At 40.8% G+C, this 26,733-nt stretch overlaps 1 protein-coding gene and 1 long non-coding RNA gene across 2 annotated transcripts; one reads left to right on the top strand and one right to left on the bottom strand.

Moving 5' to 3' along the window:
* The first annotated feature begins 2,113 nt into the window (after positions 1 to 2,113).
* On the top strand, positions 2,114 to 4,430 carry LOC115926844. Its single transcript, XR_004065299.1, has 2 exons — positions 2,114 to 3,106; positions 4,063 to 4,430. It is a non-coding gene; the product is annotated as an uncharacterized LOC115926844 (long non-coding RNA).
* Positions 4,431 to 19,969: 15,539 nt separating this feature from the next.
* Positions 19,970 to 24,158, bottom strand: LOC105444401 (netrin receptor UNC5B-a-like). The gene is made up of 2 exons (XM_011678612.2): positions 21,948 to 24,158; positions 19,970 to 20,910 (listed from the first exon to the last, which is right to left on the bottom strand). The coding sequence occupies exons 1-2, from the start codon at positions 23,619 to 23,621 to the stop codon at positions 20,527 to 20,529; spliced, it is 2,058 nt and encodes a 685-aa protein (XP_011676914.2). The 5' UTR covers positions 23,622 to 24,158; the 3' UTR covers positions 19,970 to 20,526.
* Positions 24,159 to 26,733: the final 2,575 nt, after the last annotated feature.

Raw genomic sequence — 26,733 nt, forward strand, 5'->3', positions numbered from 1 at the left:
AAGAAGAAAGGAGGGAAACGGGGGCGAAGGGCTCTTGCATCCCCCCGCCCAAAAAATAAATAAGAGAGAGAGAGAGAGAAGGGAAAGGGAAAGAGAATAAAAAAGGAAAGGAAGAAGAATAAGAAGAAAAGAGGGGCTCTTGCCTCCTCCCCCCTCCCGCGCCAACAAATAAATAGGAGAGAGAGAGAGATAGAGAGAAGGGAAAGGGAAAGGGAAAGAAAATATAAAAGGAAAGAAAGAAGAAGAAGACGGAAAGAGGGAAACGGGGGAAGGGCGAAAGGCCCTTACCTCCCCCTCCCCCCTCCCGCCATAAAGGGAAAGAAAAGGGAGAGGGAAAGAAAATATAAAAGGAAAGAAAGAAGAGGAAAAAGAATAAGAAAAGAGGGAAACAGGGGCGAAGGGCTCTTGCCTCCTTTCTTTTCTTTCTTTTCCTTTCTTTCCTATTCTCCCTCTTTTTCGTTTTTCTCTTTCTTTCTTTCTTCTCTTTCCCTTTCCTTCTCTCTCTCTCTCTTATTTATTTTTTGGCGGGGGGTGGGGGGACGAGGCAAAAGCCCTTTGCCCCCGTTTCCCTCTTTTTTTCTTCTTCCTCTTCTTTCTTTCCTTTTATCTTCTCTTTCCCTTTCCCTTTCCCTTCTCTCTCTCTCTCTGATTTATTTTTTGGCGGGGGGGGGGGGAGGGGGGGGGGGCAAGAGTCCTTCGCCCTTCCCCCGTTTTCCTCTTTTCTTCTTCTTTCTCTTCTTTCTTTCCTTTTATCTTCTCTTTCCCTTTCCCTTTCCCTTCTCTCTCTCTCTCTGATTTATTTTTTGGCGGGGGGGGGGGGGGAGGGGGGGGGGGGGCAAGAGTCCTTCGCCCTTCCCCCGTTTTCCTCTTTTCTTCTTCTTCCTCTTCTTTCTTTCCTTTTATCTTCTCTTTCCCTTTCCCTTTCCCTTCTCTCTCTCTCTCTGATTTATTTTTTGGCGGGGAGGGGGGGGGGGGAGTGAGGAGGAGGCAAGAGCCCTTCGCCCCCCCCCCCCCCCGTTTTCCTTTTTTCTTTTTATTATTCTTTCTTTCCTTTTATCTTCTCTTTCCCTTTCCCTTTTTTCCTTCTCTCTGTCTCCCCCAGCTAGGGCTGGTTTTGTTTACGAAGCGCCCGTCAGGAGAGTACACGATAGAGTACACGATAGAGTACACGATAAAATTGACGATATCGTGAACTTTATATCGTGAACTTTTCACGATAAAATTCACGATATCGTCAATTTCATCGTGAAAAGTTCACGATAAAGTTCACGATATCGTCAATTTCGTGAATTTCTTCGTGAAAAATATGCGATAAAATTGACGATATCGTGAATTTTATCGCATATTTTTCACGATTTAGTCTATTCGCGATGTCCCTTCAGGGCCACCATAGAATAAGGTGTGGAAAACTACTTATTGTATAAATGTGAGCGGAGTAATACAAAAAAATGGTTGAGTAAGAGCGAAAGAAAAATACCCTGTTGGTTCTATTTGGTTTGTGTTATAAATCCCTCATTTCGATTAATAAGTGCGGCGTAACTGGAAATTATGGCGCCCTAAACAAACACCCCCCCCCCCCCCCGCCCAAATGTATTACCTCAAATACAAACTAGGTTAATTCCCGCTTTTTCACTAAAAACTCAATGCAGTATGTGGAAGAAAAAAAATTGTGATGCGCTTTCTTGATTGACTGTTTAAATACGAGAGCAAAGCGACCGAGCGTTATGTTATATCATATATGTTATGGACTATAGAAATATTAAAGGATGGAGCTGATGTATCACTGGGTCAATGTGGTGTTCTCTGTTGCTAAAAATGTATTTAAAAAAAAAAAAGATGTAGGATTGTTTGGTTGGCTGTTTGGTTTGAAAGCAATGCTAGGCCAATGACCTATAGCACACGAATGTCATCCGTAACTATAGAGATATTCTGTTTCCCTTTAGAGTCCATTAATTTCGCGGAATAGTTAACCTTGTGGGGAATGCAACAGGAACATTTATTTGAAATGCGATCTATTTCACCGCCTATTCCATGTGATCAACAGCCAATACATCAGGATAATTCAAAGACATCATTTAGTAGAGACAAGTAATCATCCATTAGTTTAACAACTGTAACCCCCATAAAAATGGCAGTTACTAAAATCATATTTTGTTATTTATTCTTTTCCTATCTCTATCTCTATCTCTCTCTCTCTCTCTCTCTCTCTCTTTCTCTCTTCTCTCTCTCTCTCTCTCTCTCTCTCTCTTTGTATCCATTCATTTCATCTCATACTTCTAAGAAACAAACTCTGCTTTGTGCTCCTTATGCAGTTTAGTGCAATATAGGTTTGTTCTCACCCAGATTATTTTCTTCTCCCAGTTTAAGAACTCTTGCTGGTAGATAACTTATTTGCTAGAGCTTTGACCATCAATAACACTGGACACAGTGTTTGGGATTATATTGTCTCCCACAGAATTCGGTGCCCTTTCCCCTTTGTCTATCCCCTTTAATAGGACCCTCTTTACTTAAGTGGTGTTTGCAGGTAGATTGTGTCCCTTCAGGATGTTGCTACTGTTAATCTCTGTATTCAGGAGAAGTATAGTTTTAAGTGGTTGTACTAAGAAAAGACGAGCTTTTAGACCATGCTGTAGAGAGCTGGCTTGGAGTATTGGGTTTGAGACAAAGGATGGGTCGTTTTAGTAAAGGATGCAAGCTTGGTCCTATCACATGATGTTAGGTAACCAATAAGAAGTCTAGTTGGAAGGAAGGGTAATGTGGGTCTGGATAGTTTAATAAAACTTTGAAACTTTAAGTTTCCAGCTCATTCTCTGCCCAGCTGCCATTGCTTCGAACACTGCCCTGTATATATTCAATCTCCATGTTGGAGCATGTGCTACTAAATATATCTGTAGCCTCTATCTGATTTTCTTCTTCAATATATATATATATATATATACAAAACGTATATATCAACTTTACCTTCTTCAAGTTCTCTAAGTTTTGAGAGAGTTTCCTGTATTATATTTGATTGGGCATTTCATCCAACTTCAACCTTTATGAGTTGCATGGTTATCATCCCAGTTCCTGATTTTATATTGCAAGCAAGTGTTGGCTTTTTTACTAGGTAAGAACACTATATTTTGCTATGTATGTTTTCATTACTCTGTTGTATGAAGTGTGTGTATATCATGATGATATCTATATTTTGCTTGTATGACTCTGAGTGTAGTTTGAGACTGTAGCATACATTCTATAACTTTTTAATTCAGATGTGTGTTATACAAGATTGATTCTTTCTGCTGATCAAACAATTCAGTTAAATGAGAAGAAAAGATTATGGGAGATTATTTTGCAGTTATTATACTGCATAGCATGCGAGCCCTAAAATAGCCCATGCTGAAAGATAATTGGCTTTTATTTAGGGTAATGGCAACTCGTGCTAGAAGGCATTGGACTCTCACTAAATTTGGTGGTTTGAGATACTTGGTTGTAGATAAGATTTACTAACCTTATCTACTGATGTACTGGTAATGTGTATTTGCTGTTCATTATGGTTATGCGCAGCGTGGAGCATTATTTTGCATATTCAATTGCTGGACTTTTCCATTAATTGTAAAAGTCAAATGTTATTTTGGCAAACTCTAAATCAAGCGATATGGTCAGGTCAATCAGATAGATCGAGCTATCTATCTGTGGCATCCCTATCGCATTCATTATAGCTCATAATGATATTAATGAAAACTCTACTGAACAGTTGGTGCACTATGCCATCTTTCTTGCATGCAATTATTGTGATATATATTAATTGTATATTTACTAACATGGGATAAGTACTATTTTGAAAAGGATTTTATCATGTTAATCATGAATTACACCAAGGTAAAACTAGATAAATTAGTTGACAGAATTGCATTCATTCTTCCAAAGTTAATTAGATAAATCAAGAGGCAAACTCTCATTCTTTTCTTAATTTAATCTATTCAGGGACGAGCTTGTTATATAAAGATATATATATATATCTTTCCCTCTCTTAAGGAATATTTTATTAGAAGAGTTTTGTTTATTATGCTTTTTTACTAGGTGGATCTTTTACTAGATCAGTCTTTTACTAGGATTTTTACAAGAGCCTTTTAATTGATGAAATTCATCAAGCTTCAAGCTATCGTTCAACTTGTTCCTGTGTTCTGCGTGCTGCGACGTCCTCTTCAACGACCCAGAGACGCCGGATATATTGATCAACCGCGTACCGCGAGCGAGTTCATGAACGTTTAATAATTTGGTTACTTTAATATTTAGATAATAGTCGGTTTAGTTATAAGTTATAATACCTTATAATGTTATAGTTGTAAGTTGTGGAAGTTTTGTTTATTTCAATGTTTACTTGATTTGCAGTTGTTATTGACAACGAGCTAATAAAGGCATTGCCAGGTTATTTTGTTAAAACGTAACCTCAAGTGTGATTTCTTTATTTATGGACCTGGGAAATTGTGACATTCGGGTTACATAAATTGGGGGCTTGTCCGGGAACTAAATTTGCATATATGCATAATTAATATTACTTACTTGATAGATACTTTATAATTTCCTTGTAATTAATTAATTAATATTCTCCGCTTATTAAGTTTTAATTGCTAGTGTAAGCAATTAGTATTATACGTTGTTGAAGGCATTGTAATTGTCTTCGTCATTATAGTTAAGAGTTTAAGAGCCAACACTTGCACAAGTTAGTAGAAGCAATGGCAGCGAACAGTTTGAAAGAATTTGGGCAGGAGTGGTGCAAGGAGGAGGGAATAACGGCAGATAATGCCCTCCTACTTGTAACACCAACAATGGCAATGCCTGATGAGGTATTTGCCCTGGCAATTTCGGATCGATTTCCCACCTTAAGTGGGATACTCAGAAAGAATGAGCCAACTAATAACGAAACTTTGATACTCTGTATGTTTGAGGGAGCCACTCCCATTGTCGGTGTAGGGAGGGAGATCCATATATCCGTAGATGGAGACACTGTGTGCCAGGTAGTTAGGTTGGAAGATAGGGACCCCTCGAAAGAAGGTAGGGTAAACATTAAAGACTTAAAGGATAGTGGGTTGGTAGACGAATGGAAGAAAGCTAAAGAAGCCGCATTGCTTAAGGAAGAGGTTTCCAAGAAAGAAAATGTTTCCCCTAGCCCTAGCCCAGCCACAAATAACTTAGATCGGGAAGTCCCTTCATTGTCTGCGTCGTTATCGAAATGCGCGCTTACAACAAACTACAGAAAATTGCGCTGTTTCTCAGGCGCGAGGAACCCCGCGCGCGATGAGGACACTTATCCTTTGTGGATAGAGCATGTTGAGGGTCAGATGGATGAGTGGCAGGATCTCGGAGACGGCGAGCGCCGAAAGCGCATTCGCGAGGCGCTGCGCCCTCCGGCGTCTAGCATCATTAGTGACCTCCGTCGTGAGCTTCCCCACGCAGACTCGTACGAGTATCTCAAGGCCTTAGATTTGGCCTATGGGGACACGAACACTGACGATGAGCTGTTCGTCAAATTCCATAACACCACGCAGCTCGAGGGCGAGCGACCCTCCGAATATCTTTCTCGCCTACAGGAGATACTAAGACAAGTAGTGAGGCGTGGAGTAGTAAAACCAGCAGACTCCAATCAGGTAAGACTAAAGCAGTTTATCAGAGGCATCTTGTATAATGAGATGCTCCTGATCAACTTACAACTCCGCGATAAATTAACTCACCCTCCTTCATTTCTGCAGTTATTATCCTCTGTAAGGAAGCAGGAGGAAGAAGACTCCATGAAGGCCAGCCTCACCCGGCCGAGACAAAGAGTAGACGCAGGTAAGCGTGCCGCCGCACATAACCGTGTGGAGGCCCCAGTCCAACCGGTCCAAATTTCTCGAACTTCTATCCCCTCTGAATCCACCTCTTCTCACAGGCCGTCTCCTCCCAGGCCACATGGCAACACATCTGAGGTCATTTGCTTCAAGTGTGGGGAGGTAGGGCATATAAGTAGAATATGCAACAGCCCAGCTGCCCCTGAAGCCATCAACAAGAAATTGATCCAATTTATCCTAGGCAAGCAGGGAAACGCCAAAGGACGCCTGGTAAGGGGAGACCAGGAGTCCACTTAAGTACAGCACCCCAACAGGTATGCGATGTTCCCCCAGGACTGGTTGGGGACAGTATCACCCAGAAGTGCTGGGTGGATGGGATAGAGACTACTTCTCTCATAGATAGCGGCTCACAGGTGACACTCATTCAGAAAAGCTTATTCGATAAGCTCGATCGTGAGTTGCATTCTATGAGGGATCTAGTACTCTATCATGGCGGTGACGGAACCTTACCCTACTTAGGCTATGCCTATGTTAACATAGGATTTGACAAGGCCTTTAGCGGGACAGGGACCCAATTCAGTACTCTAGCCCTAGTAGTGCCGAATGCTAAGCATCAAAGAAACCATTCAGTAGTTATAGGGACAAATTCCGGTCTTTTCCGTAATTGCTTTGAGTCATGTAAGAGGTTAGCTGGGGTTCGATTTGCACAAACTTTGCAAATAAGTCCTTTTTGTAAAGACATCTACTCTTCTCTCTCCAAGAAACAGACACTCCCTGCCGATGGTAAACTCGGCACCATCAGAACAAGAAAAAGACACGAAGTCCACATTCAACCTCATAGCCGTCATACCATAATAGGTCAATGTAGAAACACACTCCGGGCACCAGCGACTGCGGTCATTGAGTCCCATTCCCCAACTAGGTTAGCAAAGGGCTTAGAAGTGATACCCTCGGTAGTTGAGGTCCCTGGGGAAGCCTTTTGTAAGGTCGAAGTTCTACTTGTCAATAAGAGCTCAAAGCAAATCACCATCCCTGGGAACTGTCCACTGGCTGATCTATTCATCACAGAGTGGTGCCGCCAACCTCCCAATCAGGGCTCTACTAATGCTATCCATGCATCATCTTCTTCTACAAACGCAGAAATGGGCACCACCATTCCACATGATATCGATGTTGCGGACCTCCCTATCAGTTGGGGCCCCATAACCCCTGAATGGAAGGAACGCCTTCTACACCAGTGTAGGCGGAGGAAAACTGTGTTCTCCAGGCATGACTTTGACCTGGGATGTTCTGCCTATGCTGAGCATCAGATCAACGTCAACGACAGCACGCCATTCAGGGAGAGATCTAGGAGGGTAGCCCCTTCAGACTTGAAGGATCTGCAACAACATCTGCAGCAGCTACTTGACCACAAAGTAATCAAAGAGTCGCGAAGCCCATACGCTTCTCCAATTGTTCTTGTTCGCAAGAAAAATGGGAGTTTGAGAATGTGCGTAGACTACCGCACCCTCAATTCACGCACGATTCCTGACCAGTATGCAGTCCCTCTGATTCAAGAGGCCATTGATTGCCTTAATGGAAATAAATGGTTCTCGGTGATAGATCTGAAGTCAGGTTTTTATCAGATCCCCATGCGTGAAGAGGACAAAGAGAAGACAGCCTTTATCTGTCCTCTAGGCTTCTACCAGTTCGAGCGAATGCCCCAGGGTGTAAAAGGGGCCCCGGCCACTTTCCAACGTTTGATGGAGAAGTGTATGTCAGGTTTAAACATGATGGAGGTACTTGTGTATATGGACGACCTCATCATTTTCTCTAAGACGCTAGAAGATATGGAGGAGCGCCTGGGTAGAGTGCTTGATCGGATGCATGAATTTGGCTTGAAGGCATCCCCTGAGAAGTGTCAATTCTGTTGTGAGTCGGTCAAGTATCTAGGTCATGTAGTCTCGGCAGAGGGAGTGCAGACAGACCCAGACAAGGTAGCAGACCTCGCAACGTGGCCTAGACCAGAAACTATCAGGCAAGTAAAGTCTTTCTTAGGATTTGCAGGATACTATCGGCGATTCATCAAGGACTACTCCAAGATATCACGCCCATTAAATGCTCTCACTATTGGGTGTGTATACCCAAAGAAGAGAGGGCAGCCACCTCCCAAGAGGCAGCCTGACCCTAATGCTAGACGAGCTAATGATTCCATTAGTGACCTCTGGACAAGTGAGTGTGAGGATGCGTTCCAATCACTCAAGAAACTACTTGTTTCTGCCCCAGTGCTTGCCTTCGCAGACCTGTCACAACCCTTCGTTTTGCACGTTGATGCGAGTCGTGACGGTCTGGGTGGTGTCCTATACCAGGAGCATGAAGGAAAGCTCCGCCCGGTTGCATACGGCAGCCGAGGATTATCAGCAAGTGAGAAGAATTACCCAGCCCACAAGCTGGAGTTCTTAGCCCTTAAGTGGGCAGTTACAGACAAGTTCCGTGAGTATCTGTATGGGGCTAAGGGTACGCGGATTATGACAGATAATAATCCGCTAACATATATACTAAGCTCAGCCAAACTCGACGCCACAGGCCATCGGTGGTTGGCTGCACTCTCATGTTTCGATTTCTCCATCCACTATAAGCCAGGTAAGGCAAATATTGAAGCCGACGCACTGTCTCGCAAGCCTCAAAACCCTGCCTTGGACGAGGAATACGAACAGCGCCAAAAGTGGAAGCTGAGTGACCTGGAGGCACGGCTCAGGGATGACGCTGATGTAATCTGCCCCCAGGAAGCCATCAGTGCCCTGTACCAGCGGTACGAGGCTGTCCCCAAGACAGAAGTAGGCCCCATACCTAAGGTCACCCATAAACATGTACCTATGATAGAGACCCTTTGTGCAAGTGCTGAGTCCATTCCCAGCCTTTATGCAAAAGGCTCAGACCTAAACAAGGTAGACTGGTCCCAGGCACAAAATGCAGACCAAATCGTGAACCTGGTCCGGAGTCATGTAGAGCAAGGTAAGAAACCCTCTTCGTTGGATGGTGTACCTCGTGATGCTAAGCTCATGCTCCGTGAATTTGATAGGCTCGTGCTGAGGCAAGGCATCCTCTATAGGTCTTTCTTAGATTCTCTTGGGAAGACTCATTACCAGCTCGTCCTACCCTCAAATAGCCGGAGGCAAGCTATGAGAGGCATCCATGATGAGGTGGGTCATCTTGGCATTGAAAGATCAATATCCTTTGCTAGGGACAGGTTCTACTGGCCCAAGATGAGTGCCGAAATAACAGAGTGGGTGAAGCACTGTCCCCGTTGCGTGGCAAGAAAATCACATCAGCATCCATCAGCACCACTGGTTAGTATCAAGACGACGAGTCCATTGGAGCTGGTCTGCATGGATTTTCTGTCCTTAGAGCCAGACCGCTCTAACAAAAAGTCAATACTAGTGGTAACTGACCACTACACTCGATATGCGCAAGCTTTCCCAACAAAAGATCAAACTGCTAAGACTGTGGCTAAGGTCTTATGGGAGAACTTTTTTGTACATTATGGCTTGCCTCAACGCCTTCACTCCGATCAAGGCAGAGACTTCGAGAGCAAAGTCATATATGAACTGACCAGGCTCCTTGGAGTTCAAAAGTCAAGGACCACCCCGTATCATCCTCAAGGTGACCCCCAACCCGAAAGGTTCAACCGAACTTTACTAGGTATGCTAGGGACCCTAGAGGAAGAGAAGAAACAAAACTGGAGCAAGTACGTTAGTGCATTAGTGCATGCGTATAATTGTTCAAAGCATGATAGCACTGGTTTTTCCCCATACCTTTTGATGTTTGGTAGGGAAGCTAGACTACCTGTTGATTTGCGCTTTGGCACGAGTCCAGACAACCATAGTGGCACGGATCACGTTCAGTATGTCCAGGGACTTCGTGAACAACTCGCTCGTGCTTACAAGCTTGCATCTGAGGCGTCAGACAAGTCGGCCGAGGCCAACAAGAAAAGGTACGATGCTAAGGTGCGAGAAAATGATCTCCAGACAGGAGACAGAGTGCTTGTGAGAAATGTCGGTCTGACTGGCAAGCACAAGCTAGCCGACAAGTGGTTTCGAGAGCCACAAATTGTTGTACGGCGTATCAATCCAGATATGCCGGTTTATAAGGTAAAGCCGGAGAATGGAGAAGGTCGAGAACGAACCCTCCATAGAAATCTCCTCCTACCAATTGAGTATTTTAATGAGACCGTTTCCCCTATTGTGGAAAGAGTCCGTAAAGGTCCATCACATCGGACTAGATCCAAACAGGTTCTAGCCGCCGAACCGAGTCACTCAAGTGATGAATCTGCCTCGGATGATGAGAGTGTCGCTCTACTTTTCCCAGAGATGCCACCTGCCCCTGGCCTCCGTGTGGATGCCCCTGAGTTTGTCCCAGATAGGGTAAGGCCTATTCCTGAGATCCCATCCCCAATTATAGTGGAAGATGGAAGTGATGAAGGAAGTATCTAAGATGGCAGTCCTGCAGTAAGTATGATCGAAAGTGATGAAGAAATCTTATTTCCCTTGAATGAAGCTCCTGAACTGATAGAGCCCCAGCAGAGGGCCGAAGAGGTAGGTTATGGGGACCAGATTCTGAGGAGGGAGAATACTGATGACGAAGAAATGGGTGCTGACCCCGTCGACCAAATAGGTAATGTATCTCTTGAGAATCCTTTTGTTTCTAGCGATGTACCTGTTGTCTTACCAGACATCAAACCTGGTGCTGTAGACGCAGAGCCCGAGCCGCAATCCATCCGACGCTCAACGCGCTCTTCTAAGCCGCCGCAGCGCATGGTATATAGCGATTTGGGCGATCCTCTGACAAGATCGGCTACCTCCTCTAGGTTATTTGCTGGGTTAAGGCAGAAGATTTTTGGATTTTAAATATTGTCTAACTTTTACTTATGTTCACGGAGTGAACAGGGTTTGAGGAGGGAGGATGTAACCCCCATAAAAATGGCAGTTACTAAAATCATATTTTGTTATTTATTCTTTTCCTATCTCTATCTCTATCTCTCTCTCTCTCTCTCTCTCTTTCTCTCTTCTCTCTCTCTCTCTCTCTCTCTCTCTTTGTATCCATTCATTTCATCTCATACTTCTAAGAAACAAACTCTGCTTTGTGCTCCTTATGCAGTTTAGTGCAATATAGGTTTGTTCTCACCCAGATTATTTTCTTCTCCCAGTTTAAGAACTCTTGCTGGTAGATAACTTATTTGCTAGAGCTTTGACCATCAATAACACTGGACACAGTGTTTGGGATTATATTGTCTCCCACAGAATTCGGTGCCCTTTCCCCTTTGTCTATCCCCTTTAATAGGACCCTCTTTACTTAAGTGGTGTTTGCAGGTAGATTGTGTCCCTTCAGGATGTTGCTACTGTTAATCTCTGTATTCAGGAGAAGTATAGTTTTAAGTGGTTGTACTAAGAAAAGACGAGCTTTTAGACCATGCTGTAGAGAGCTGGCTTGGAGTATTGGGTTTGAGACAAAGGATGGGTCGTTTTAGTAAAGGATGCAAGCTTGGTCCTATCACATGATGTTAGGTAACCAATAAGAAGTCTAGTTGGAAGGAAGGGTAATGTGGGTCTGGATAGTTTAATAAAACTTTGAAACTTTAAGTTTCCAGCTCATTCTCTGCCCAGCTGCCATTGCTTCGAACACTGCCCTGTATATATTCAATCTCCATGTTGGAGCATGTGCTACTAAATATATCTGTAGCCTCTATCTGATTTTCTTCTTCAATATATATATATATATATATATACAAAACGTATATATCAACTTTACCTTCTTCAAGTTCTCTAAGTTTTGAGAGAGTTTCCTGTATTATATTTGATTGGGCATTTCATCCAACTTCAACCTTTATGAGTTGCATGGTTATCATCCCAGTTCCTGATTTTATATTGCAAGCAAGTGTTGGCTTTTTTACTAGGTAAGAACACTATATTTTGCTATGTATGTTTTCATTACTCTGTTGTATGAAGTGTGTGTATATCATGATGATATCTATATTTTGCTTGTATGACTCTGAGTGTAGTTTGAGACTGTAGCATACATTCTATAACTTTTTAATTCAGATGTGTGTTATACAAGATTGATTCTTTCTGCTGATCAAACAATTCAGTTAAATGAGAAGAAAAGATTATGGGAGATTATTTTGCAGTTATTATACTGCATAGCATGCGAGCCCTAAAATAGCCCATGCTGAAAGATAATTGGCTTTTATTTAGGGTAATGGCAACTCGTGCTAGAAGGCATTGGACTCTCACTAAATTTGGTGGTTTGAGATACTTGGTTGTAGATAAGATTTACTAACCTTATCTACTGATGTACTGGTAATGTGTATTTGCTGTTCATTATGGTTATGCGCAGCGTGGAGCATTATTTTGCATATTCAATTGCTGGACTTTTCCATTAATTGTAAAAGTCAAATGTTATTTTGGCACACTCTAAATCAAGCGATATGGTCAGGTCAATCAGATAGATCGAGCTATCTATCTGTGGCATCCCTATCGCATTCATTATAGCTCATAATGATATTAATGAAAACTCTACTGAACAGTTGGTGCACTATGCCATCTTTCTTGCATGCAATTATTGTGATATATATTAATTGTATATTTACTAACATGGGATAAGTACTATTTTGAAAAGGATTTTATCATGTTAATCATGAATTACACCAAGGTAAAACTAGATAAATTAGTTGACAGAATTGCATTCATTCTTCCAAAGTTAATTAGATAAATCAAGAGGCAAACTCTCATTCTTTTCTTAATTTAATCTATTCAGGGACGAGCTTGTTATATAAAGATATATATATATATCTTTCCCTCTCTTAAGGAATATTTTATTAGAAGAGTTTTGTTTATTATGCTTTTTTACTAGGTGGATCTTTTACTAGATCAGTCTTTTACTAGGATTTTTACAAGAGCCTTTTAATTGATGAAATTCATCAAGCTTCAAGCTATCGTTCAACTTGTTCCTGTGTTCTGCGTGCTGCGACGTCCTCTTCAACGACCCAGAGACGCCGGATATATTGATCAACCGCGTACCGCGAGCGAGTTCATGAACGTTTAATAATTTGGTTACTTTAATATTTAGATAATAGTCGGTTTAGTTATAAGTTATAATACCTTATAATGTTATAGTTGTAAGTTGTGGAAGTTTTGTTTATTTCAATGTTTACTTGATTTGCAGTTGTTATTGACAACGAGCTAATAAAGGCATTGCCAGGTTATTTTGTTAAAACGTAACCTCAAGTGTGATTTCTTTATTTATGGACCTGGGAAATTGTGACATTCGGGTTACACAACAAAAATACACTTAGACTTGAATGCATTCATTAACAAAAATCAAGTTACATCGTATTTCAGCATGATAACAATTATACATTTGGTAAATGGAGCCAACAAATAGTAAGGGCTGGTTAATATCGCCCGATGCAATACAACATACATACAATCAATCAATCACTAACAGTAAATATTGAATCATAAAGAAATAGTTTTAGTTTGCACCAACCTTAAACAATGTTGTTATGAGATATTATCATAAACGAAACAATCATATAACCAAAACATAAGAAAACAAAAAATGTATTTGAAAACTATTTACACAATCTGATTGAAATATTTAAGTAATTCTATTCATATTGCATTAATGTAAATAGATATTACGAAATGGTATGTAATACAAAGTTTTGGTCTGGGGTCATGAATTTGGTTCAAATGAACATTTTGGAAGCATATGCGATCCTATAATATTCAGTGATCGTTGTCGAGTCTAAAGCTATGCAATTGTAAATAATAAACTATTTATGTTGTATAGCTCCCTCTCAAAGTCAAGATATTAATTAAGCTATAAAACAATATTAAATTTTTCTTGACTAAAATCGGCCGATTAGCTATTCCCGTTTGGAAATGATATATCACAACTACATATTCTGAGATTTTCATGGTCACAGCTACCATTGTACGGCCGTAGGCGCTATTTGAAATTTATCAAAATTTACCGGGAACACCGGTAAATTTATGTTATAGGGGCTAAACAAATTTAGTGTTTATAAAACATCCACAGGGGCATTCAAGTATATCAAAATTGTAAAGAATCACTATTCACCCAATATTCCAAATTTCCCAAAACCTTGTATTACTTTCAACGTTTGTTATGTCTCTATATTAAGATTCCTTTGAATATGTGCAGCACTTGCTTCTTGTGTAATCAATATTATCAATAACATAATACATGGTTTAGTTTATGATTTGTTTTCTCTGTAGTATGGATATCCTCAGTTGGGTTGTTGTGCCCACTATATCAGATATAATACGTAGAAGTAGTAATGCGACTATAGCTATCCTATCCTAAAATGGCACATGATATCGTAATTTAAGGAATTTGTGTACCAGTAGATCTCCCCATGAAGAGGTTGGGGAATCTTCGCATGCTCCTAAATAATGTTTTGAAATATTCAATTCCAATATCCTGTAATGTGAGGCACACTAAAAACCAGTGCTAATAAAGTATTAATTTTATTTAATAACTTTAACTATCTCTTCCCTGTTGGATGGGTGAACTAGCCCTACTACATGCTGACTACTCCACTGGATGTGCTTTTCTCTTGGGACATTTTCATTCGTTGTCACATTGTCATAAAACTTCTCCAGTATGAATCGAGTTATAACAGGTGTTAAATAAAACCGACTGCAAAGTTTGTATCACTTTCCATGCCATCTTATTCAAGCATTGGTAATATGGTATTGTGCTGTCAGTCAGCCCAAAGTTCTAGGTGTACTTTCATTTTTTTTTATTTGTTCTGACATACGGTCATATCTTCGTCCTCTAGAAGAAGAAAAAAAGGTTGGTGAGGGTGATATAGATGATGAAAATGTAAAAGTCCGTTTTTAACAGACATTGGGATCCATGACAGGTAAATTGAACAGTGACTCGAAAAACTTCTCCAGTCACCTATTTAGGAAGCCATCTTGAATGCGATAAACGCAAATATAAATAAAATAAGGATTCCATCTTGACTCACACGGCTAATAATCTCCAAGTTTGGAAGCGCTTAGTGATTCTAATAAGCGCTATATAAAAACTCAGTATTATTATTATTATTATTACCAAAATTATTAATTACATTTTTATGTGTATAAACTCATATAAAGACGAAAAATATTTATTTTCCTATTCTTAAAAGGAACTTTCTTCGGGAATTCTAGGGATCTAAATGATTCTAGCTACAGGAGGATTAAACTGGTCTTCATGGATTCATTGCTCTCTTCCCCCAAACAGGGGATATACTGGGGCTAATGATTCAATCCTGTGTTCAAATACCGCAGTCCATCTTGGACGGCGTGTATCTAAGTCAACTATTTCCACCTTTTACATTCATGCCGGTGCCAGCAGCCTACTTGGATAGCAAAACAGCAACCATTTTACGAAACTATCTTGCATAATAACTCAGTGGCGGACCCAGGAATTTCTTACCGGGGGGGGGGGGGGGCACAAAATCGCATGGGGTGAAATATATGAAAAACGATGGAACGAAGCGACAGAGCAACGCGACAGCGGCGAGGGAGGTGAGTGACGAAGCGGTGGTGGGTCTGGGAGGGGGTCAGAACTCCCTCCCTGAGTAGGAAGCATTTGCAATTTGAGAACCCCATTTAGCGCACTTCCTGGAAAAAAAACGAGGCCTTTTGATTGTTTAGAAGTTAGAGAAAAGTGATCTGTTATACGTCGCGAGACGCTTCGTTGCTGCACAATGCACAAAGACGTTGATCTGGTACTCCACCAATAGTACTTGCAAAAATTATCTCGAGTGTATAAACTGAGCTGTTATCAGGAGCTTTGCTAGGGGAGGGGGTTTAGAGGCCACTGATTACCGACAAAACTAGCCACAAATTACCGACAAATATATTAATGCTAATGTCCCGATGTCTACAAATTTAACCCTATGAACCCGCGGGGCTAGGAACTAAGTCATTTTCAGTCCCCCCCCCCCCGGCACCCTCCCGATTCGTTGTACCGTTCCCGACTCTTAATTCTTGTTTCACCCCTCCCGCGTCTAGCACATAAGCTATGGCGTTTCATTTAATTATTAGAGAAAGAAGACGATTCGTTGTAATGTTTTCGACTCTTCATCCCTGTCTGAATTCAGTTACCTCCTTCCCGCGCGAAGCGCAGAAGCTATGACGTTTCATTAAATTATTATTCTCAATCCTTGTCTGAATTCCCTTTCACCCATCCCACGCGAAGCGCAGAAGCTATGACGTTTTATTTAATTATTAGAGAAAGAAGACCATTCGTCGTACTTTTCTCTACTGTTAATCCTTGTGTGAATTCAGTTTACCCCCCTGGATCCGCCACTGTAACTATAAGCTAAATGATTCCGACTATCTGTATATCTAGGTATGCATATTTTTAATAATCACAGTTATATTTCATTACGATTTGTTGTATGTAGAATAATGTTATCAGACTATATTATTCAAGCTGTATGGCTTGTTATCTTGTCAGGTATCAAGTTAAATATATTGTCTCCACTCTTTCTCTCTTTCTCTCTCTCTCTCTCTCTTTCTCTTTCTCCCTCCCTCCATCCCATCCCTTTCCCTCCTATGAATCTCTCTTCCCATAATCCTCTACTGAATATACATTTACTTACGTTGCCTGATAGGTCATGTCTACAGTAATAGATATAGGCGTAATGCACCAGGAACTTGGTGACCATCAAAAGAGAGAAACACAAATAGTGGCGTAATAATAGATACACGCCCCCCCCCCCCCCCCGTGCCACCACCCATTGAGTGGGCAAATAAGAAAGGAAATTGGAAGGGAGAAAGTAACAGAAAAGAAAACGCCCTGACCACCTCCGTACTCTCCCCTTATCATTTTAGCCTTGTTTATTCGCATATCATTACCGAGAGAGACCGATGCCCAAAAATATTTCCAGTGCACTATCATCCCTCAGTAGGTGGATTCACGCGATACGCCCTGTACATACAGGGGCGGATCTAGCTTTTTGCCAGGGGGGAGGGGGGGGGGGTTGACCCAGTAGCGGATCCAGGATTTTCCAAAAAAAATGCGCCGTTTTACTGTTTTTACTTTTTTCTTCTTCTTTTTTTACTCACTTGGCCGCCCAAGGGGGGGGGTTAAACTACCGAAACCCCCTCCCTAGATCCGCCCCTGACATTGTGTTAGCAAAGAAAATAATACTAAGCTGGAAGAATTGTTGAATATACTTTAATATTTAGCCTATGTTATGTTTCACTCAATCATTGAGTTATTAATGTACAAATTACTATTATGGAAATAAAAATCTCGCTTGAGGATAAGAGAAAAATATATTTTTATATACATATTATGAACACTATTTTCGTTTGAGCCCTCCGACAGGATATAGGCGGTGTAGTGGAAATAGCATACCAAATATAAGTATTTCGAAATATTTCCATGGGATTTCCCTGTTTGCATCACGGAGGGTTAGAGGAATCAGGCATTTAGCCAAACACGTGCCTATACAGCAAACCCACAGCAAACAAACAACAAGGTGAAAGGTAAATGCAGTTCGCTCAGCATTGTGAGCGTCTGTACAAATGTCACCTGGTATGCTCCACGGGGAGTGGAAAATGTGCATACATCGTATGCAGGCAAGTCTAAATCCGATGACCGGGGTAATAATGATATTATCTGTAAAGCACCTTTATTGAGATAAACGCAGAATATAATAGGATAGGAAATTGTGTTCCGTGCAAGCAATGTAATTATATTGGCAAGGCATTCTACAACCTTCTAAGAAAACGAATCAAAGCAAAGCATCTTTATCTCAGGTCTTATAGAAATCATAATTGGAAGTGCAGGAAGCCGTTTCAGAGATATAAATCTTGTATAACAGCCTTGGATAAATACATTCAAAACATTTAACCACCTAGTAGTTTTAGATTAGTAAGAGCGCATAATATGTTATGAGTGTGAACACAGAATCAGATTAGTAAGAGCGCATAATATGTTATGAGTGTAAACACAGAATCAGATTAGTAAGAGCGCATAATATGTTATGAGTGTGAACACAGAATCAGATTAGTAAGAGCGCATAATATGTTATGAGTGTGAACACAGAATCAGATTAGTAAGAGCGCATAATATGTTATGAGTGTGAACACAGAATCAGATTAGTAAGAGCGCATAATATGTTATGAGCGTGAACACAGAATCAGATTAGTAAGAGCGCATAATATGTTATGAGTGTAAACACAGAATTAGATTAGTAATAGCGCATAATATGACAACAAATTGTTAGAACAAAATTGTATACGACACAGGAATAGGCTGGCTATGAAAGGCAAATATAAATATTACGTCAAACAAGAGGATTGATAAAAGAAGTAAAGTTTGACAGTATGACTACTCTGAAAATACATAATTATAACAACAATAAAAGACAATAAAAGACAAAAAAAGAATATGCATTGTAATAAGACATAAGCGTAGACATTAAGGGTATTAAGGGTTTATATTATAGTTTCATAACATTCTTTGTCGCTCTTTTGATGGATAGTGTTGAAAATTGCCGGCATCAGGATCTCAAATACCAGGGGCTCAAAATGGTAGCATTCCCGTATATCATTTCCAAGGGGGGGGGTAGATATAATCTGTAAAGGGGCTATTGTACACCGGGCTGTCGAGATACGCTACGCCCCCCCCCCCCGAAAGAACTACCCCCATCATCCTTCAATTCCTGGATGCGATTCCCATAAAGATATCCATTGTATAGAATAGAGACTCAATATTCAATATTCAAGTTTTTTTTTTAAATTCAAATAATTTTATTTCTCTTGCAAAACATAGTACAATGAATAATTGAATTACAAAAATATGCACAGAAACGACAAAATATAACAGAAAAAGCACGAGAAAAATGGAACTAACTAAAAGCAGAGCTTGTTGAGTTAGTTCCTCAGACGCTGTTTTACAATATAACATGAACAAAGTATGCTTAAAAAATCAATAAATAGACAAAATATGTAGCTAAGAAATTTTAGATTTTTGGGGAAAAAATAAATGAGAGGAAAAAATGGGAGGAAATTAGAAGAAGGCAATTCAATTCAATTCAATTTTCTTTCGTCCAATAATGACATGGAAATTCATTGTGGGATTTTACATCTTGCGTTTACATTAAAATCATGTATAAAAAGACATTAAAAAAAAGAAAGATACAACAAAAAGGGAAAATGAATGATTGCAAAAGCTCTAGAAAAGGAGGTTAGATTAGTAGAATGAGTTTCGAGTTGTATTGTTCATAATTACAGAGCAAGTTCAGTTTATGAATAAAAGAGCAAGATGTAATAAAAATAACAAAATCGTGAATAATCACTCATCATGGAAACCTACAGAGTACATATCACAAGTTGTTTAGGACCTATTTCCTGTCCAAATTTAAGTATAGATATTTAAAAGAGAATAACCGTGGGAATTCACGTTTTGTCAATGTACGAACTCGACTAATTGTTTTTATTAGTTTCATTTTGTCTACGTGCAAATGATTTGATATGATGTGAAATCACATTTCTCGTTAGACAAGAAACAGCCATTTCTTTTGTTAGCTTTATTTTATCAAGTTTCTCTCTATAAGAATTGTAACTCGACCAAAAAGACTGACATGACATTTTCAAGAAGCCTTTTATCTTATTTTCTCATAATCAATTTACACTTTAAAGTTCGTATAAGGATTAATGAATAACTATTGAACAAAGAAAAAGACGGAAAGTCTCGTGTGTTGTTAGTATGTACATTCTTAAATTATGTTTTAAATAATATAGTGTAGTTTAAGTGCAATATATAATGACCCCACCATCCTTTATTCATCAGTGCAGTTAATTATGATCACAATATAATATATTTGTGTATGATTTTAGATTTTGTTTACTCCGTATGAATATAGCCTTTACATTAATCCATCAATCATGAACTTATAGAAGGGATTACACGAATCATTCTTGACACCAAATGTTGTTCGAGGGGGAGGGGGGGGGGGGGAACACCTTTTCTACAAAACACAGATATTTCATCATGATAATTTTACACACTGTTGGGACACTTAGGATTTCATCAGCTTCCAACCTTACGTGTATACATGAGTGCATATCGTGGGGGGGGGGGGGAATAACTAACGAATCGGCAATGTCGGTTCAGCAGAACTTCTGAAAAGTTGTCAGGAGCAGGTCCAGGAAACCGACGAGGTCCACGAGACATTCACATAGCTTTATTGAGAGAGTTCACAAGACCGACAGGCTGTTGGTCCCGTGCGCCATCGGTCTCTAGGGCTGTCGGCCCCGTGCGCCATCGGTCTCTAGGGCTGTCGGCACCGGGCACCATCGGTCTCTAGGGCTGCCGGCCCCGTGCGCCATCGGTCCTTGGGCTGCCGGTTTACTGGGATATCCCTATCTTGGGTGTACGCTGGCATCACCCTTTACGTCAAAGAGATCGGCCATACACACTATTCCATATCTCTTCAATGAGATAGCATATCAGAAATAGGGTCGATCTAAAACTATGGCATATCGTATAAAACGTTGAAAACTTTTAATTTCGTCCTTTTCAAAGTATTTATGCAGAAAGCTATATGTTATATTAGCATAACATATTAGTAACTCTGCATGTCCTGCATTATAATAATTATAAGTTTGTTAAACCACAAAAAACCTCATCAGCATTCATACTAATCTTCCTCCACATGAGTGTTTAGTCTCAACGATTCGATACCATCACCCAGGTACTTCGCTACCTCGTCCACCGCGTCGTACCGTTCTGCGTCACGAAGTACTCCATAGAGCCATCGACAGTCCTTTCCTTTCTGCGCTGCGACGTCCAACAATTCCTCAGTAGGACTTGGCTTCATACGAATCAGACTCACCAAGGAATCTAGATTGAGACTTTCAGCCAGAACACGCCAGTCATTGACCGAGGATGTGAGGGAACTGGGAGGGTCCAGCAAGGCCATGAGCTTCGACCGGAGCCGAAGAGGGAAGACAGCGGCAGGAAGGTCGTCTTGCAGGAGATCAAAGTTATCAGGTAAATCAGGAGGAGGTTGCACTATCATCTCCTTGGTATAAAAAGAAGAGAAACACACACAGTTGTAAAGAATGACTTTTATCGACACACCTATGTTATGACAAATAATCGGTAGTAAAATCGGTTGCCCAAATTATTTAAGTGGCTAGAAAAATCACTAACATACGTAAAGAAATGTTTTACATAACATACGTGAAGATTAGCCTGGTGACGTCTAAAGAATCAAATTATCCCTTGTAGGCATATAGTGGACGACGGTAAAATAAGAAGACAAATCTTAATATGTACCAGGCACAGATGACAGATGGCCCAATGAACCGACAGCACATGACAGTCGCTCTTGGGAACCCTTTCGAATTTTGTCAAAGGTTCATGTCCGCAAGGCCGATATGTCTTTCATGAGCGATTGTCATCCATCATCCATGTACCCTAAACAGTGTTGTAGAGGTGTTGTGGACTAGTGGATAAGTCAACTTCATATTCCTTGTACCAGATAGGTCGTATTATAAATTTTCTTGATAAAAAAATTCACCAAAACGCTTATATACGCATTTATCGCATGCCGTCTTGACCAATGCAATATTAGCCTTCTTTATGGCCTTCCGGACTCGCACATTGCAAAACTCCAGGGAATCCAAAACTCTGCTGTCAGGCTTGTAACACGCAAACGTTTTTTGTGAACAAATTACTCCTGTACTTCGCAAATTGTATTGGTTGCCGGTGATGTACCACATTATTTACAAAATCTTGGTTTTAACTTATAAATGTATTCATGAATTGGCACCAAGTTATATGCAACAACTTATCCAGGAATACAAACCCTCGCGCAATATTTAGTCATTTTCACAATTAAACCTCAATTCAGTGCTATATATCTGGCCATTGTTGTTATTATTATCATTGTTAGACGATTCGCGAGAAGACAATTTCGGTCTCGCCTCGCCAATCGTCGTACTCGCAGGCCGTCGGTCAACTGTTACCCAAAGAAATGAGAAGAAACACTATGAAGAGGACTCGTCACCCAACAAGAATGAGAGAGGAGGCAATCTCTCCCTTAGATTTACTTACTGTGTGAATATTGATGTTTGTTGTGTTCGTCGATTTAGAATGTGAGCTGGTCATTAACATAGTGTCAGCTACTTCATCATCATCAGTACCGCCTCTGTCAAACGAGAGATCATTATCGTGAACATTAGCGGTGGTGCTCTTGTCATTGATCACGGGGTCATCATGACGGCGATCTCCCCCATGCACCGTCGACTTGGTAAAGGCCGTCTCTGATGGCGTCGATGAAAGACTACGCTCGAGTCCGTTGGTGACTATAGAAGGCACTGCTTGTGTAACATGCACAGTTAGATTGGTGGTGGCGTGTGATTGACTCTCAGCAGTGCTCCAGGTTGGATTCTTACATGGAAACGACATGGCAACTTCGAAGTGTCGCTTGACGTCAGGCATGTCCTTCTGAAAGAGACAGATATTGAAGTTGAGGTCTGTGCAGGATGGATTATCGTGTTTGAATATGAAGGAAATGTTGTTGCACTTCTCTTGCCAGATGTCAAGAAAGCGGCCGATCTCCTCCCACTTGCGTCCTACAGGATTCCACCCCTCACTCACGTGTTTCAAATCAAAGACGAGGTCTCCTCCTTCCTCATCAATCAGGAACTCTAAGGGACATCGAATCATTGAGCAATTGTATTTTGATTGTTGATAGATTGCAAATTGCAGAGCACATGGTGTGTTGTTGAGCATGTATATAAACACCTGGAATTGTCCTCCCTCCTTCTTTCCGAAAGCGGCAAGCTGAATCCACTTCTTGGTCAACCGAGGATGTGAACCTTGTGCGATACAGGTGTACAGAGAGAAGTGAGATAGGTACACCTGACACTGGTTTTCAAGAAGAGCGTATTGAACCTTGCCACATTTCTTCCGATGCTGGATTGGTTTCCAGTGTTTGTCCTGAGTCAAATGCGTCTCGCTGGACAGCACCGCGATGTCTTGAACATCATCACCGCAATGCATTAGGCTAAGGATGGCTGGTCTTAAGAGCTTAAGCCCATGTGGACCACAGTGAACCACAGGACTTATAATAGTCTGGGTGTCTGTCATTGGTGGGTAGTCACTGAGTTCCCAGTCACTTGCCAGTTGGATGATCTGCTTCTTACCGCGAGGGATGGCACAGGGTGGAATTAGAAGTGAGATACCCATCTTGTCCAAAACAAGAGTTCCACCTAAATCATCGATCTCTCTCGATATGAATACTAGTAGTTTGCTGTCGACCTTTACAGTAGTGCTCTCCGTCATATCCGTCTTTAGCAGCTCTATTAGCTCACTATCTAGGCGACCGCTACCACATCTATCTGGGGTTATCAAATCAAGCTGCTCGTGAGACACTTTCAAATCTTTTCCTAGGACACCCGAGTCACTAACACAAGGGCCACATATTGGATCCGAACCATTCTGGAACTCTTCATCCTCAATGTCTGGGTCATAGGCAGGTATCGCCTTCATATTCTCACGAGCCATCGTTTGTAGACCAGTCATTGATGTGATTGACTGGGTGTGGGGATTCACGGTATTGATAAGAGACATCCGGAATTCTCCATCCCCTCCCCTCTCCGAACGTCGTCGCTGATATTTCTTCCATTTCATAAAGGCGACGTAAATCGCTAATATCAAAAGAACCAGTAATAAGAGTACGATGGCAATACTTAGGAATAAAACCACCACAACTGTGTTATCCATCTCTGGCACCAGTTATTACACTTGAATATATAACCCCGTAGACGACCGTCAAGCGAGCTGTGCATATTGCACATAGGTTATTGCAAGTTATAATGTTATCGTCTTGATGTCTGCTCCAGTCAATTTAATACATGTACCACTATGTTCGTGCAAGGCGGAAGCGACAGCGAGTCTATTTCATCCGCCCAAGTTCGATTCAGTACAATGATATCTTCTTTTGTCAAAATCGAAATATGAGTAAGCCTATATTTAAATACTAATATTCAGCTTGCGGGTGTCATCAGTTGACACGCGGCTATAATGCTACTTGAGATGATCTTTCGACTTCTCATCTTGCAGAAAATCACTTCAAGAATTCAACGATAGAAATAAGTGTCAATGTTTCATTTGCCTATTCGCCGAGTGCGTTTAGCTGGAAGTTCTGTGGATTATCTGCAGACATTTTGTATATATTGTCAGTCAAAAGTGACATATACAATGGGTCACATTTCTATATACCCGCAAGTCCTATGAAGTCAATTGCCAAACATTCGTGATGAAAATGATCACATACTCTCCCAGTCCGTGATTCATGGCTGCGTGGGAGGTCATGGGTGTGTTCTTTTCTCATTGCCAAAGTCTTTGTGTCATGATTGTTGAAAAAGAAATCACAGTAAAAAAAAATCACATGATATTATCATTCAATTCAATTGATCTAGATTTCTAGTTGAATAGAGCAATCACACCAGAGAAATGATAGTGGTTACTGGTTCCCTAACAAAATAATAGTAGTGTGTAAAGGGTAAGGCATGTCGTGCGAAGGTCGAGTGTGCTATGACTGCCTTGGGGTTCTCATACTGATGTTTTGCTTTACAATAATAATACCGGCCACAATATGGTTCTCTTTAGTAAACAAAGTTTTATGTGTTTTTATTTTATGTTTTAATTCCTCTGCTTTCCTCAACCATAAATGTAAATACAAGATCCAGAGGGTATTTAAGAAATAAGGAGTGTTCTTTCCCACGCTTCTTGATGAAAGTAGTGTTTTTCGCCCGGGGGGGGGGGTACTCAGATTTGGTTTGGACGGTGGTGTGCCGCTTGGAAATTTTGAAAAAATGGACCCATTCTTAATGGTATTTTGTGGGACCCATGTTTAGGGATTTTTTTGAGTGAAAAAGTGATCCATTAGAGCGGCACAACCCTGTATGTCCTAATATGTGAGTACCCCCCGGGTTTTTTCGCCATCACCCTTACTTTTACTGCGATATAATCAACTGTCGATTTCGTGTTGTTTGAATCAATATTATTTTGTTTAATAGTACATCGCGTGTTCTAGTTTGCTTCCCATTATCATGATAGATGAGGAAAAGTTGTATTCTTTACAATAATAACGGTTTGCTCATGACGATACGGAAAACACCGCTTCTTTAATTTGATATGTAGTATAGGCTAACAGGAAAGATCTATTTGGCAGTCACCATGGCGTAGTGTGGTTCTAGCCATGAGGGGGGGGGGGGTTACGGAGGAAGGGTGGGGTTACCGGTCAAGGATGGATGGACGAATATGAGAGAACGAGTATATCGAGTATAATATGTGCGCATGGAGAGTTTATACTTCACGCGATGTGGTGTCTCCACCCTATCTTTCGTTTTTTCTCTCTCTTTTCTGTTTTTTTTCCTTCACTATTTGATTGGGATCGCGCCCTAGATCTAGGCCCGTACCCACTTAGCTACGCCATAAATGGCTTTCTCAACTGTGGAAACTAATACAGTATCCATTTTTATCGTCTTTTGACAGACAAGCATACTGTTTGGGAGATATACAATGTACAACATATTATGTTATGGTCATAATAAAATATGTCATATCCGATGAACTTCATGAAAAAAAAAGAATATTTGGTGTTTATCCGTCGCTTTAATCTCAAACCGCCCATGATATTGAAATTCAGATGATAAAATAAATTGTACTTCACCCTACATAACCGCTGACTGTGAACAAATAATGGTCACATCGATATTCCTGGTTCAAATAAAATGCATTTCCTTTTCGAAGTTGGTCATAGGCCCCTAACTAAATACGTTCATACAATTGCAATCTCATGTGATTCATATGAATGCATGCATTATTACCCATGAACAAACACACACAATTCGGGGGTACATGTAGGGTCCACATAATGTATCCAGATTCAGAATATTGTTTTTACTTCTTGTTATGTTCATATTTAAGTGATGAATGAAACCACATAGTTTGTATTGTTATTGGAATCCGTTTAGGCCTATTCTATTTAACAAAACAGCCTTTTATACTTTGAAGGGGACAAAATATTTACAATAGGCTTTCCAAACATTTTACAAATTGTGCTGAAGCAGACACTCACGGAGCATGCTCATAGCTCTGGTGGGCAAAACAATTAGTTGGTTCACTGCATCTCAGACTTAGAGTGCCCCAAAACCCTAAATGATTACAAAACAAGCGATACAAGCAAACTATTACAAACACAAAATAAAAATAAAAGAAAGAAGAAATAAAACAAAAATAAAACAAATTACGTCATATCAATCATATCATAATAGAAACATTGCTACTTATGGAAGTAAGACATGGGCCATGACTAGAAGAGATATGAAAAGAGAATAGATGCATTTAAAATGTGCGTGTATCGGCGAAAACTGAGGGTTCCTTGGGCAGACGCACTTGACTTACTCCTTGTCAAACATCCAACTGTAGTCATAGAGGTTACTGCTGCTCCAGGAGTGTCTCACGTCAAGCTAGATGTGAGACCAACCAGGCGGCAGCAGATGTGGAGGATAGTATTACTTTACACCAAGCTCAGTGGGAGAAGTTTGCTGAGAGCTTGGGATCAGTCAAAGATGAGATAGAAGCTAAGCTACCATATGCCTCTGTGAACGAGATATGGCTCATCTTCAAATAGCTTCAGACGACTTATAAATAAACGCGACAGACTAAGCAACAAATGCAAACACCTTTGGAAGAGAGAGGGCCTCATTCCATATGCTATGGAAGAGCAGCTCCGTGACCTCAAAAGAACGCTCCAAACCGAACTCAGGAAAGCTTACTGGAGCTATGTCGACTCCATCTTTACTTCTGTTGAAGATGATGACGAAGG

This window comes from Strongylocentrotus purpuratus, unplaced genomic scaffold, assembly GCF_000002235.5.
Source record: "Strongylocentrotus purpuratus isolate Spur 01 unplaced genomic scaffold, Spur_5.0 spur5_scaffold_2, whole genome shotgun sequence".
Classification (NCBI taxonomy): domain Eukaryota; kingdom Metazoa; phylum Echinodermata; class Echinoidea; order Camarodonta; family Strongylocentrotidae; genus Strongylocentrotus; species Strongylocentrotus purpuratus.

What these genes read in the sequence shown, in the direction of transcription:
- LOC105444401 (XM_011678612.2), bottom strand. Translation starts at nt 23,621, where the DNA reads ATGGATAACACAGTTGTGGTGGTTTTATTCCTAAGTATTGCCATCGTA. An exon ending in CAAACATCAATATTCACACA is followed by an intron (nt 20,911 to 21,947) that starts GTAAGTAAATCT and finishes TTTTATACCAAG; the next exon opens with GAGATGATAGTGCAACCTCC.